Genomic DNA, 15,344 nt, shown 5'->3' on the forward strand with positions numbered 1-15,344 from the left:
GTTTTGGTGGGCAGGAGATACTGACAAGGCTTCTTTTTCTGCCTGGAATAGTTTATGCATAAAAGAAATTGAATAAGCAGAAGTTTTTCAATGTAGTGTCTTCTAGTGTAATTTTCTCTGTGTAAATTTGAGTCTGGGCCAGCGCAGTGGCTCATGCCTGTAATCCCAGCACTTCGGGAGGTCGAGGCAGGCGGATCACCTGAGGTTGGGAGTTCAAGACCAGCCTGACGAATATGGAGAAACCCCATCTCTACTAAAAATACAAACATTAGCCTGGCATGGTGGCAGGTGCCCGTAATCCCAGGTACTCAGGAGACTGAAGCAGGAGAATCACTTGAACCCTGGAGGCGGAGGTTGCGGTGAGCCAAGATCGCACCATTGCACTCCAGCCTGGGCAACAAGAGCAAAACTCCGTCCACTTTTGCATACTCTTTATTTCTCTTTAATTAGTTGTGTCATATAGGAGATATATGTTGAACTTTCTAAAAAGTCTGAGCTTTTCAAAATGGTTATATCATTGTAGACTCCCACCAGTAGTATATTTGAGTTCTAGTATTCTACATGTTTACCAACATTTGTATTGTTAAGTCTTGTTTTGTTCTAGCCCTAGACAATCCAGTGTATGCACACGTTGTGTGTGTGTGTGTGTGTGTGTGTGTGTGTGTGTGTGTGTGTGTGTGTGTGTGGTGTGTGTGTGTGTGTGTGTGTGTGTGTGTGTGTGTGTGTGTGTGTGAAATGATATCCCTTTGTTTTGATTTGCATTTCCCTGCTGGATAATAATGTCAAACATGTTTCATGTGTTTATTGTTCATGTGTTTATTAACTTTTGTGAAGTCAAATTGTTTTGCCCATTTTCTACTTTTTTTTGGTCATTTGATTATTAAGCTGAAGGAGTTCCTGTACATTCTGGGCATGGGTTCTTACGTGTATATATTTATATAATAAATATATAGTATGTGCACACACACATACACACGTCTCCATGTGTGTGTAACACTTCTTCCCAGTTTGTAGTTTTTGCCTTTTTTGTTTTCTTAATAGTGTCCTTTGATAAGCAGAAGTTTAAAATTTGAAAGAATACAATTTTCTGCTGTGGTCATATGTTAGGATATCTTTGCTAACCCCAGGTTGCAAAGGCTAGAAATTACTGTATGCATCCTTATGGTAACATAGAGTTATTATTGTACCTTTATATAATGTTAAATTTTACAACAGCATAGTTACATCTATACCCTTATCTTCATACTATTGCCATATATTTAGAAACATGTTATAAACCCTACAATACAATGATATTATGTTTTAAATAATTAGTTGCTTTTAAAATAACCTTACAAAGATTTAGGAACTCAAAAGCCAAGTCCATCACTGACAAGTTCATTTCATATGACACACAACTTCCTAAAAAATTAAGGTGAAAAAATATAGCTTTATATATTAATCTACATATTTATCATTAGTGGTGCTCTTTCTCCCCTTCTATAGATTTGCCATGTGTATGGGTTTACAAATAAAACTGCAGATATCTGAAAGAATAATTCCATCTAAGGCTACTAAAATTAGTTATCATCTATTTGGTAATCAAATTTTGGGTGAAAAATAACAGTTTCATAGCAGATTAATCGTATAACCTTAAAAAGATTTAGGAAGTTATTTGCCATAAGAAATGGACCTCTTCTCAGTAATAAAGTTGGCCTTTGAGTCTGGAAAAGCTTCTGGTGTTTTCTGCCGTTACTTTGCTGATGGAACTACTCGTGAATCTGAGATACATAGTTTTGTGAACAGAAGAGGTTTCAGAACATTAATGTAAAATGCCTCTTGGTTTTGTTTCCACAGCTCTTCTTGGATCCCTCGTGGAAACTACATAGAATCTAATCGTGATGACTGCACGGTGTCTTTGATCTATGCTGTGCACCTTAAGAAGTCAGGCTATGTCTTCTTTGAGTACCAGTATGTCGACAACAACATCTTCTTTGAGTTCTTTGTAAGACCTTTTGTATTCTGGAATTTACTTTTTAAGGGACATTCATGTAAATTTCCCTTAGTCAGTTGTTCCCATTCCACTTTATTCCTCCTCAGTTTTTTTTTGTGTGTGTGTGTGTGTGTGTTAACTGAACCTTTTGATGTTAAAAGAAAACTTTAATCTTTTTCTATAATATTTTGTTTCCTGGTTAATATTGTTTCTTTACCTCCAAGATCTCACCTTGCAGCATAACATTGGGCTTATTTAACTTTTGGTTATGCTCATTATATAACCATTTGGTTTAGACTTTTTGTGTGACAAATATTTCCTCCAAGATTCATGTTTACCTTACTTTTTGTAGCTACAGATAGTATTCTGTCAAAACAGTGTTTTTTAAACCAATTTTAGTTTTCACTTAAAAGTTTTTTTTTCTCTTTGCAATTTCAAATATTTTTTTGCTAACAAAAATTATTTAAGTGTATTATGAGCAATTTTTTTTTCAAAAGTAGAAGTGGCTGCATGTGTCCAATTCTGTGAATTTAGTAGTCTAAAAACATCAATGAATGGGATACTTGATGTCTTTGAAAAGAAATTAAATAACATTACAGAAGATAAGATAAAGTAATCATCTAACAAAATAAGCTGTTACCACTAAAGTTACCTATTAGTAATAAACAGTATCTAATCTAGCAAATATTTATCATGACACAAATGCTTGAGCAAATGTTCTCAGATTGTCTTCTTATGCCAAACCAAGTGTGTGTTGTGCTTATAGATGGGAGACTATCTTGAAAAACGTTTCTGCAGTCCAGATTTCAGAAACAAATGTAGTAAAAATTCTAAAACAAATTTGTATTGTTGGAAATGGGAATTTCTAAATCAGAAGTTTGGTAGCAAGAGAGATTTTTCATGAAAATATGAGCTTTAGATTTGAAGTCAAGAGATTCTGGTTCTGTAATTGTTAACACTGTTATTGAGCAATTAAGTGAACCTTCCGGCACTCAGCATTCACTTCTATAAAGTAGATTATGTGATAGTATCTTTCAAGGAGACTCCCAGTACTAATATTTTTTGATGAGTTTAAAATGTTAAGCAACATTCAAACAGATTTATGTTTAACCTGCATTTAGTTTGCAAAATCCTTCTGAGAGTGAACAATTCCCTGTTTCACTGGACATTTTTGGCAACATTGCTAAAACTGAAATAAAGTTAAGAAGCAAAGCAGTTATCTAATTGTGAGAATAAGTGTTTAGATTTGTATTGCCCAATAAGTTCTTTGAGAGATGTCAATAAAGGTACCCTTAAGGCATAAAGTTTCATTACTTCCTTTCAGTGATGGCTTTGTTCTGGTTATAATCTGAAAAGGGATGGCAAATTCATGTTTCTTCTTCTATTGATGTTTCAGCTTTAGAGGTTGCAGTTTATTGACTCAGAAGGTCAAAACTTCATGGTCATGATACTAATGGTTAATGGAAAGGAAGTGTTTGCAGATTGAAATATGCCATTCTCTGAGAGTTGTACATATGGGCATTGCATAATTTACAGCAACAAAGTATTTAATTTTGGAACTATATGAAACTTTCATTCAGCCCTTCTTTTTTTTTTTTTTTTTTTAAATAATGATGGAGCTGAAGCCTAGAGAGACTAAGTGATTAGACCTAGGTTTTACACGTCTCCAGAATGTCAGTAGAATGTCAAGATAACATAGGACGTCTGCTTTCAGTGATAAAAAAAAGCTTTCAGCTTATCTACACATTGACCATTAAAGGTATATTCAGGGTCCATATCTGCTTTTAAGTAGCTTAACACTTGCATTAAAATGGTCATTATGCTTATAATACGAATATGACACTTAAAGTCAATTAAAGTAAGTACCCTAAGTAGCTGATATTCTCTGGTATTTGGATGGCAATAGGGTCTATTTTTTAGTTAGTAAGTCTTTAGGGAATAGCTCTTAAGGAGAACATTTTAATGTTTGTAAATTGGTTGGGAAGAGGAGTGAAGAAACAAAATGATTTAGAGATGAAAGAAAGAGCCATTTCTTTTGGTGGGAATATAGGTGATGAGATCTTATTTTAATTCTACTCTGTTGCTGTTTTGCAATATTGGAAAGGTGGCCTAGCTTTTTGATGTCTCTGTATTCATTGTAGACCTGGAAAAGTAGTGTCCCCACCCCTTGACATTTTGGAAGAATTGCCTGGAAAGCACAAGGTGTTTGGTGTTAAAGATATCTGTAGTCATTTGAATTGGCATGGCAAATGATTAACATTTACCCCCAAATAAAAATTTGGAACTTTGACTTTGGCCGTAGCCACTTACTTTTTGCATTTGGATTAAGTCCTAGGGAATGGAAAACAAAGTGGACTTTATTTATTTTTAATTTAAAATTTTACTGCTGCAAATATTATAAAGAACAGCTTTGTTTATTTTTATACTATTGGGCCTGCATGGTGAATGCAAGCTATGAAAAAGTTTGGGTAAGTTGGGCAGTTGTTTTATACTTTGTCTCCTTTCTGTGCATTGTCAGTGTTAGTCACAGTGTTAGTGTGCATTGTCAGTGTTCTCCCACATTTCTGTCTTTAATGAGCTAGGCTTTTTGTTACAATGATGAAGATAGTTTACTTAGAACCACTCAGTCATATGCAGTTGTCACTTAGGCTCCAGAGGTCTTGGTATGTTTACTTATTGAGAATTACTCATGGCCATTGTTTAGAATGTATTGAACAAGGTTCTTGTAGTCTGTGCTGGGTACAGAATTTAATTAAAGCCGTTATTCAAGATACTTTACTAGGGCTCTTGTGTTTCATCCACAGATTCAAAATGATCAGTGCCAGGAGATGGACACCACCACTGACAAGTGGGTAAAACTTACAGACAATGGAGAATGGGGCTCTCATTCTGTAAGTCTCTTTGTATTTCCTTCTTCTTTGCCAATTTTTCCTTCTTCTTTTTTTTCCCCAACCTTTTCTTCTTCTTTTCCAACTTCCCCTTTCTTTCATAACTTTTTTAAAAAAGTATATTTTAAGAAAAAAATCAAAATTAACTATTAATTTAGATGATTTCTGGTTAGAGAGAAAATTACCCCTAGCTTCATGGACTCAGCTTCCAATTTTCAGGGTCTTTTTCCTACCTTTTTCTTTCTTCTTAGTTTCCTTTTCCTTCCCCTTCCCATCATAGTCTAGTTTTCCTCCCTTTCAAAGGGGCATCCATGAGAAAGAAGGCTGTTCAAAACTAATATACAAAACATTTGAGTTTCTAACTTTACAAATGTGCCTGTCATATGTGATCGAATTAGTGGCTCTTTTCATTGGAAGGATCTGTGAATTCCTTTTATCTTTCTCTGCACTGTGCCCAACAAGTGATATTCAAGTTTGTTTTATTGGGTATACTGTGCTGTCTCCATTTGTTGGACAGCTCTGTTTATCACAATATATCTATGTTTGGAGCCTCAACCTGCCTCCTCCCTATTTGCCACACATTGGTTAAAATTCTACCTTCTCTGGTTACGTGAAGTAAAGTAACTGCCTGCTTCCTTACAGGACAGCTCCTTAAATGCTTGAAGGCAATTACCAGGTAACAATTCAGTGAATCTGTTATTATTTGAGGCACCATCTCTTTGGAGTGAGACATGGATTTAATATATAACTCCGGTTTATAGTTGTGTTTCTTTAGGCAATTTGCTTAATCTCTTTGTGTCTGATGTTTTCATTTGCAAAATAGGAACAATCTTGCATGATTAAATCAGAAGATATGTGGGAAGGGCCTAATATGGTGCCTACAATGTAGATCAAGCTCTATTTCAATAAGTGACCATCAATCCTTGTCTTTGTGGTTGTAGCAGGTACCTCATCCTTGGGTGATTAATACAATACACCCTTTCAGAATATTTTTAAAAATCTGTAAACCTGAGAATAATATTAATAATATTTAATATCCATACACCTTAACACCCAGTCAGCTGGGCTTTGAAGGTACAAGTAACCCTTAAAAACAAATATACTTTCTTCACTTAAAAAGACTTAATACAAGGGAAAGTGCTTAATGCACTACTTTTACTTAATGTACTACTTCACTGAAATAGTTGGGTGGATTGTAATTTTATACAGCTTGAATTTGTCCAGCCAGAGACTGCATAGAAGAATAAGGGGGGTAAATAAGAAAGCAAGGAACTCTTAAAATTAGTTCACTTACCTGTATGAACATGAAATTTATAAGAAAATTAGTTTGATTTTATAATTAGCAAAATATTCCAGTAGCAAAGGAAACCAATACTACATATAGTATTATTAATGTTCTAGAGTAAGAGAGTTAAATCAGGTTATCCCTAAGAACAGTCCTATTTTTTCTTGTTACTGTTGCAGTATTTTTATTAAATATATTTTTAAAAAGAAACAAACTCATTCTGTTGCCTTTTGTTTTCAGAACTCAAAGATCTTATAAATAATGGCAACTTATAAATATACAAGTGGGCTGAGGGACTTTCACCCTCTAAAGTGGATTCCTTTTAAATATAAACTAAGACTTCATGCAGATGGTTTGAGAATCATTTTATGTGTTTGTTTAGACTTGAAGATTTCTTCTTCTTTTCTGTTTGATATATTTTGTGGATTAGCAAACTCCATTTTTTTTCTTTTAAGAAAGTGTAAACTTCAGCGGAGGTTAGTTCAGAATTAACAGTGGACTTAAATCTGTGGGTTTTAAATTAATGGCGTTTTATTATATGGATTGAAAAAGTATGTAAGGGAGTAGCTTTTGGAAATGGCATGGCTTATCTGCCCTGAGTGCCTTTATGTTTCTCTTTATAGGTAATGCTGAAATCAGGCACAAACATACTCTACTGGAGAACTACAGGCATCCTTATGGGTTCTAAGGCGGTCAAGCCTGTGCTGGTAAAAAATATCACAATTGAAGGTATTTCATGGCATTCTGTTTTAGCAGTCACTAGTCACATCTTATAGTTAGTTAAAATATTTATTAAGTTTTGGTTTGGCTGGCTCAAAGGTTTATAGAACAGAAATTAATATGTTAGGGAATCATGTAGGTCTGGAGACCCTGGTTTTACTCCCGAGAAATTGACAGTTGTTTTCTTTTTTTCTCGTACCATTGAACTAAATTATTTAATCATCGCAAAAAAAGTAAACATGATGACAATTTTAGATGTCTGTAAACAAAAACAAAATGTCTCTGTGTTAATAAGACCCTATTATTCCTCTGAGAAATGTCTGTTGTGCCAGACATTGGGCTTACCAGGGAACTGATGACCTAGTCACTGCTATATCCATAAAAATAACAATAAACATCTTGACCTGACCCTTTCCTAAACCTTTTATGCTTCTCTGAGCCAAACGGGTAATTTCTGGCCCAGGAGAGCAGTCGATGAACCCTGGCATGGTTCATTCTCAATTAGGAGTATTTTTAATTAAAGCACTGATTCTCCTTTATTAAACTTTGGCCTACATTTTAATATGTTCACTGTGGGCTTGTTCTGTGAACAATGTGTTAACTCATTAGTCACTAGGACATCTGCTGGCAAAGGCTGAAATTACAAACCAGAGGAGAAGTCAAGCCATTCCTAGGTCTTACCTGTGACTTAATAAGCAGTGGGAAAAAAAAGGGAACAGGTTACCATAAGGATCAGATAATTATAGGCCTATAGAATTGGAGGGAACCTTAGGGTTTATCTCATTTTTGAGTTAGTGGAGTTGTCTTTTGACAGCTCAGTTAATACAAGTATTATACCTCTATCAAATCATCTCTTATTTGCTTGCTGACTTGATGGTGCAGTTCCTTGTACACAATAAATGCTTTCTTAGTGCTGGATGAATAAGATAAAAGATTTGGGCTGACCTTACTGTTCCTATTTCTCCCTCACTTCTGGGTAAGAGCAGAAGTAGGTGCTGATTTGCTTGTTGGTATTGGGTCCCCCGCCCATGCTCTGTTTTTCATTACCGCACAGGGGTGGCGTACACATCAGAATGTTTTCCCTGCAAGCCAGGCACATTCAGCAACAAACCAGGTTCATTCAACTGCCAGGTGTGTCCCAGAAACACCTATTCTGAGAAAGGAGCCAAAGAATGTATAAGGTGTAAAGACGACTCTCAATTTTCAGGTAGAACTAGTTTATACTCTGCTTTTTTCTTTCTAAATGTATGTTGGTCAAGTGTACATTTATAAACCAGAAGTCACCCATAAAGTATGACAGCAGTGGTGGCTGAAACCAAAGTGCTGAAGTGAATTGATGTTGAATGGATAAAATATGACATCTTATCCCTTTCTGCATGACTTTCCCCAATATAGGTCTATGATTTGTTTTTCTATTCCACACCCCACAGGTAACTGCTATGGATATGTTTATACTAATCTAAAAATGTTTACACTTTTACATGATTTGTTGGTGTAGAGACGTACATAGAAACTTTTAATTTGTTCCAAATTTCCTATGTACAGCGATGATGGAAGAAATCTAATATCTTCTGGGAAAAAGTGTGATATACTACTCCGTGTGTATCAAAGAAACACTTACTGCTCTAGGGAAAATAAAAATATAGGCATTTATTTTCTTTAGACCTAGGTAGTTCTACCTAAATTGCCCTGGTAAGTTTAGTTGTACTTTTTAGTTGCTTTTTCTGTTTTGCTTTTTTGCCTTTTCTTAGAGTCACAAAATAATTGACCCATTTCTGAAACGCTTTTTTTATGTTGCAGAGGAAGGATCCAGTGAGTGTACAGAGCGCCCTCCCTGTACCACAAAAGACTATTTCCAGATCCATACTCCATGTGATGAAGAAGGAAAGGTACCAGCAGTGTTGCATCAACTCCATCCCATATTTTTGCAACCTTCTTTCCAATTTGAGCAGACTCTAATTTGTTCGTGAGAGATATTTATGACACGCGTATGTAAGTGTAAAGAGGAAATTTTAGAGTTTAGGGTTTGAAGTCTGCCTTCCTGGCTTTGAATTTCAAATATACCATTAAGTCCTGTGGGCAACTTATTTGGTGTCTCTAGGCCTCAATTTTTTTATTTGTATAATACGGATGATATTGGCACCTACTTTATAAAGCTGCCATAAGAACATTCAAGATATTTAATGTAAAGTTCCTAGCTCAGTGCCCGTCACATAGTGCTCAATAAATTACTGCTACTTTTAACAGTTATATTTTTTCCAGAAGTAATAACATGAGAGAGAGCACAGCCTTAAAATGTGTAGTGTGACTCACAGGATGGAAAGTTCTTGTAACTTCTCTTTAATTATTTGGTTACTCAGTAGGTTTTGTCAGTAAAAACCATGCAGCCATGGGCTATTCGGTTATGGTAGATTACTGTGTAATTGCATTGAGAAAATGCAAGTAAGTACCATATAAATGGCACATAGCCAGAGGAAAAATGCACACATGAGCTCTGCAGTTGACCTGCTCTCCTTTTAATTAAAGAATTAGCCTACAGCAGCCTGTGTCAGTGAGAGGAAACTGAGATCAAAGTGGCTGCTATGGAGCGTCGCTTCTTTATGTTTGCATCTTTGAAATAATGACATTTATTTTCTTGACTTAGTTTGGAAAGCATATATAGATGTCAGGGAATTTATTACTTTCTTCTCTTATTTTTGCATCCCTAGATTCTAATCTAGATTGTTATATTATTATTAATATTATCTTAGGTCCTTAAGTTTTTTTAAGGAATATTATTTTGAATTGTTAAGAGCAAGTACATTCTAGTTTAAATTAGTGGCAAGTTGCAATGATAAGAAGTACAACTATTACTTTCAGTAAGAACAGTAACTGATACTAACAGCTGTTAACTGACAAGGAGTTGTAAAGTAAGGTCCTGATAGTCCTATCATAATGCCAAGTAAGGGCGATTTTTTAGAAAATATGTGCAGAGAGGTACCATTAAGGTGAATTGAAAAGTAATTTGGATTATGTTTGTTTAGATAAACTTTTCTTGGCTAAACTTGCCTTATTAATAAGTAAGACAAAAGTCAATTTAGTTTATTTTATGTAATAATCAGTTCAATGTTACTGAGGCTTAAAGGAATGGGATCTAATGTAAAATAGGATCTTGTCTTATCTACAATGAAAATATACAAAAGCTGTATTTTTATTATGTTAATTACATCCATGAGTATAATGGCAGTAAGTAGTGTGACAAAATCTGTTTGACCTGGGCCTAATGGATGTAAGACCGTATATTAAATGTATATGCAGAATACACACATATGCATAGACACATATGTGTATATGGGTGTATGCACAGGCATGCTGTGTATACACATACACACAAATTATGTTTTTCTGTTGGGTCTGAGTGAAATTTGAACATGTTCTTGGTATAGAAGAAAACAATGTGCTAGTACTTTATAAACTCAGTGATTTTTTTTTAAGAAAAGCGATTTAAGACATTTCAAGATAAATGTTTCTGGCTTCAGAAGTAAAGCAATGGGGACTTAGTGAAATAATATTTGTAATGAAGTTTAGATTGCACATGTGAATTTGAAATTTTTTGTGGTAACATTTTCATTTGTTCTGGTTTCATCTTTTAAAATGGCATTTTAGTGGGGTAAAGTGGCATGCACCTGTAGTCTCAGCTACTTAGGAGGCTGAGGCATGAGGATTGCTTGAGGGCAGGAATTTGAGGCTGCAGTGTGCTATGATGGCACCTCTGAATAGCCACAGTACTCCAGCCTGGGCAGTGTAGCAAGACCTCTGTCTCTTTAAATAAATACACAAATAGATATTTTATTCTTGCTGAGAATAGCCTGGTGATTTGCCAGTGGTTTAATGATGTTTCTCAGGTTGTTCAATGACTATGTTTTGGTTCTCTCTGTCCTGTTATGTTCTCTTTAATCTTATTTTGCCCTACTTGGAGAGGATCAAGTTGATTGACAAGGAAATCAGATATTGAGGCATATAGATTCCAAACATTACCATCGACATGACATAGGAGTGTTACAAGTTTTCTGTATTTATTTTGAATCTTAGTTTAAAATAGATTGCTTAGATTTCTTTCTGCCTGTGGGGGAAGTTTTTCAGGAAAATTTTAATTGGTAATTGAAATTATTCTAATCCTAATTAAGAGATTCTTTTTTTTTATTATTATTATACTTTAGGTTTTAGGGTACATGTGCACAATGTGCAGGTTTGTTACATATTGTATCCATGTGCCATGTTGATTTCCTGCACCCATTAGCTCGTCATTTAGCATTAGGTATATCTCCTAATGCTGTCCCCGCCCCCCCCCACCCCCCACCCCACAACAGTACCCGGAATGTGATGTTCCCCTTCCTGTGTCCATGAGTTCTCATTGTTCAATTCCCACCTATGAGTGAGAACATGCGGTGTTTGGTTTTTTGTCCTTGTGATAGTTTACTGAGAATGATGTTTTCCAGTTTCATCCATGTCCCTACAAAGGACACGAACTCATCATTTTTTATGGCTGCATAGTATTCCATGGTGTATATGTGCCACATTTTCTTAATCCAGTCTATTGTTGTTGGACATTTGGGTTGGTTCCAAGTCTTTGCTATTGTGAATAGTGCCGCAATAAACATACGTGTGCATGTGTCTTTATAGCAGCATGATTTATAGTCCTTTGGGTATATACCCAGTAATGGGATGGCTGGGTCAAATGGTATTTCTAGTTCTAGATCCCTGAGGAATCGCCACACTGACTTCCACAATGGTTGAACTAGTTTACAGTCCCACCAACAGTGTAAAAGTGTTCCTATTTCTCCACATCCTCTCCAGTACCTGTTGTTTCCTGATTTTTTAATGATGGCCATTCTATCCAGAATCTACAATGAACTCAAACAAATTTACAAGAAAAAAACAAACAACCCCATCAAAAAGTGGGCAAAGGACATGAACAGACACTTCTCAAAAGAAGACATTTATGCAGCCAGAAAACACATGAAGAAATGCTCATCATCACTGGCCGTCAGAGAAATGCAAATCAAAGAGATTCTTATAAACATCATGAGAAATGTGAAATGGCTTGCTCATTCATACTTTTAGTAAATCTTTACTGAACACTGGTTATTTACAGAATACTGGGTAAGGAGGGCAGAGCTAAGGATAGAAGAAAAATGTAAATGTCTCCATAGATGTAGAGCAGTGCCTGTCAAACATTAGTGTTCATCAGTCTCACCTGGAAGGCCCTGTCCCAGATTTTCTAATTTAGTAGGTCTGGAGGAAGGCCTGAAAATTTACATTTCCAGGAAGGTCCCGGGTAATTCTGATTCTGCTGGTCCAGGATGTCAGCACTTAGAGAACCACTGGTCTAGACTCTAGAGGAAGAGATAAACAGTCAATCAAAGAAAATGAATTATTATTTCCAATTGGGATTAGTGCTACAGCAGAGAAGTTTGAATTTTATGAGGTTCTTACCCAGTCTGGGAAGACCTCAGCCTGTTTTTAAAACTGGGCAAGGCCATGGAAGGAGAGCATTTTTGATAGAGGGAGCAGGATGGTGAAGACCTGACATGGGAAGGAGCATGGTATATTTGAAGAACTAAAAGGATGTGTGACCAGAATGTGGGGATGTGGGCAAGGGATTGCATTAGGTGCAGTTAATGACATAAGCTATTGCTAGAAAAGGCATGGTTTCATAGGGCCATATTAGGAATTTTGGCCTTTATCCTAAGAGCATTTAGAAATCACTGCAAGTTTTTTGGTATCAGAGTGATGCAATGTGATTGGATTTATACTTCATATAGATCCCTTTGGCAGTGTTTTATAAACAAGATTAGAAGGGGACTAGAGAGGATATGAATGAACACTTAGAAGTCTCATAATGCCCTTCTCCCGGTGAGAGAAGAAGGAAGTGAATGATGGTAAAGGGAATAGACAGAAGAGTATGGATTAGAGAAATAGGAAGTAAAGTTCACAAAATGTGATGGTTGATAAGATGGAGGGGGAGGAAAGTATTAAAGGTGGGTTGGTATGGGTACTATTTGGTTAGAGAAAAGGTCTGGAGGCAAGGAATGAAAGCCCATGAGTACAGTTTTGACCAAGTTGTGAGATGGGGCAAGAGGAGATATTGAAAGGGCTATTATGTACATCAGTCTGGAGCTCAGTAGAGCATCTGGGGTAGCTGTGTGAATCTGAGAATTATAGCAAATAGCTGGCAATTAAAGCCTTGGGGTTGGGTAAAAGTTTGCAGGGAGATCATAGAGTGGGCTTAGAAGTAAGCTAATGCTAGGAGAGATGAACAGGGATGATGCCTGAGGAAAATGGCTGGAGAAGTGGGAGAAACCAAGGGAGTTACTGTCATAGAGTATTTGCAGAGATTAGAGGGGTTAAGAAGGCTGGTGCTCCTGAACAATCAACCTAGATGAGGGCTGAAAAGCATCCATTGGATTTGGCAACATTGAATTAAATGGTGGCTTTAAAGAGCCGTTTTAAAACATGGAAACCAGGTTGAATTGGGTGAAGAGATACAAGGATTTAAATCTCCTAATATATACAGTAAGGCATTCTCTCACCAGGTATTTGTGGGACTTACTACTTATCAAGTTGTGTAAGGCACTATACAGATGTAGAGAAGTAAACAAACATGGAGAATTACTAGGTGTTCTTGGCCCATGCTTAGGTTATGAAAGTCTCAAGGAGACAAAACATTTTTATATGACATTATTCCCTGTGGTAAATAAATGAGGTTTCCTAAATGTGGCTTACTTGAATTAAAGCTTAGTATATGCAAAACAGAGATGTATAACATAGATAAATTAAAGAATATTCACTTCTCAATAAGCATTCACTACAAAATTATCTTAAGTAGGGAGCTGAAATTTTTATGTATGCTTTGTTTAAAAAAATTAGTGCCCACTTCTTACATAAAATGAGGTACATTCATATAGGTGCACACAAGCACATATACAAATTCAGTGTTTGATGTTTGAACTCAAAAGAATACTGAGCAGTGATTTTACCAACAAACCTAGTCCCCTAGAAGATGAAGTCTTTCCCTGTTCAGTATCATGAAACAAATACATGAAACTGAAAGTGAATGTCAAGCAATGCAGGCTTTATTCGAGGGTCATGGAATTGAGAAGTGGGAGCATGGCTCAAAAATCTATTTCTCTATTAGTGAGGGGTGAGGGAGTTAAAATATAGGATTTCTCTAATGAAGGGGTTGGACATGAAAAGCAAGGGGAGGAATATTCATGTGTTTTCCAGATATCGGCAGTAAACTTCCTGGAACTAGGGTGCTGCCTTCCTTTTTGTCCTTTTATGGCTTCTTTGGGCCATTGTCATGGCAATTGTCATGGCACTGGTGGGAGTGTCACTTAGTATGGAAATAAAATTGTGAGATTATAATGAAACCTGAGATCTTTTAAGTCATTTGGTCATCTATCTTGGTTCTAACCAGTCTCAGCTGGTCTGGTTACAAAGGGAACTTTTTATCACAGGCATCCTGTTTCTTAAAGATAAGCAGAATTAGGGCAGGGTGGAAATTCAGCTATATTATGTAGGTAACAGTGACACTGGGCAAGAGTTAATCAAGAGAAGATGTGTTTTAATGTTAGCAGGATATTTGACAGAGCATCTCATGATTTCCTTATGGATAAGATAAAGAATTGTAGACTAAATGATATAGTTAAGTGGATATATGACTAATTGAAGAATCACATATAAAATGTTTGATTTGATAAATGAATATCAACTTGGAGTATAGTATTGTATATATATATTTGATATATTTATATATATATTTGCCATAGGAATATAAATATAGCAAGTCATTTATACATACTGTAACTCATACAAAGAAGAATATAAGTCAGATGAGTTATTTTCAACATTTTATTTAAAAATGATTAACTTCATAAAGACATTAAGAATATGTATATCAATTTGTGAATCAATAAAGATAAGAATGATAAAATTAAGATTCAGAAAGACTCCAGTGTGTTTGAACAATGAGCTCAAATTAGTAAAATCACAATTTATTTGTGTGAAAGAAACTCTCAGATATAAAAGGGCTGAGAAAAGAGAAAATAATTACTTGCAAAGAAGATTTCCAGGGAAATCCAAGCTTTAAAAGACCTGGATCACCAAATAAAAAATGCAACAGCTATTTAAAGTGGGGAAAATCCTTCCCCCACAAGAATACAAAGAATAGTTTTCAATTAAGCTGTTCATGGTTAAAAACAGCAAGTTTCTCATTTGTGTATCATATCCACAAAAGTTGTCTCATATCCACTACAAAAAGGAGTGGAGAAAAGGTTATTTTTGTGTGGGAGCTAGTAAACAGAAAAGACTTAAGATTTTATTTATTTTGGGTATTACACTAAGGCAGAGTAACCTGTGCAGTGTTTGTCTCCCCGCCACCCTCCTATTGTGAGACATGATTCACATGTTTCCTTTCAATGGGTGCTTGGGGATGATT

At 35.7% G+C, this 15,344-nt stretch overlaps 1 protein-coding gene across 8 annotated transcripts in view; it reads left to right on the plus strand.

Annotated features, from left to right (window-relative positions):
- Window positions 1-15,344, plus strand: part of ELAPOR2 (endosome-lysosome associated apoptosis and autophagy regulator family member 2) — a 245,149-nt gene that overhangs the window by 117,763 nt on the left and 112,042 nt on the right. For 7 of the 8 annotated variants that reach the window (XM_058425164.1, XM_032761192.2, XM_032761191.2 and 4 more), the window contains 5 exons: window positions 1,837-1,984; window positions 4,777-4,863; window positions 6,769-6,874; window positions 7,920-8,072; window positions 8,666-8,754. In XM_058425164.1, coding sequence (XP_058281147.1) covers window positions 1,837-1,984; window positions 4,777-4,863; window positions 6,769-6,874; window positions 7,920-8,072; window positions 8,666-8,754 — 583 coding nt within the window. Of the gene's footprint in view, window positions 1-1,836; window positions 1,985-4,776; window positions 4,864-5,307; window positions 5,805-6,768; window positions 6,875-7,919; window positions 8,073-8,665; window positions 8,755-15,344 lie in introns of those variants that run through there. The other variant, XM_058425177.1, reaches the window with a different exon arrangement.

The sequence above is a fragment of the Hylobates moloch genome, unplaced genomic scaffold, assembly GCF_009828535.3.
Source record: "Hylobates moloch isolate HMO894 unplaced genomic scaffold, HMol_V3 SCAFFOLD_1, whole genome shotgun sequence".
Lineage (NCBI taxonomy): Eukaryota > Metazoa > Chordata > Mammalia > Primates > Hylobatidae > Hylobates > Hylobates moloch.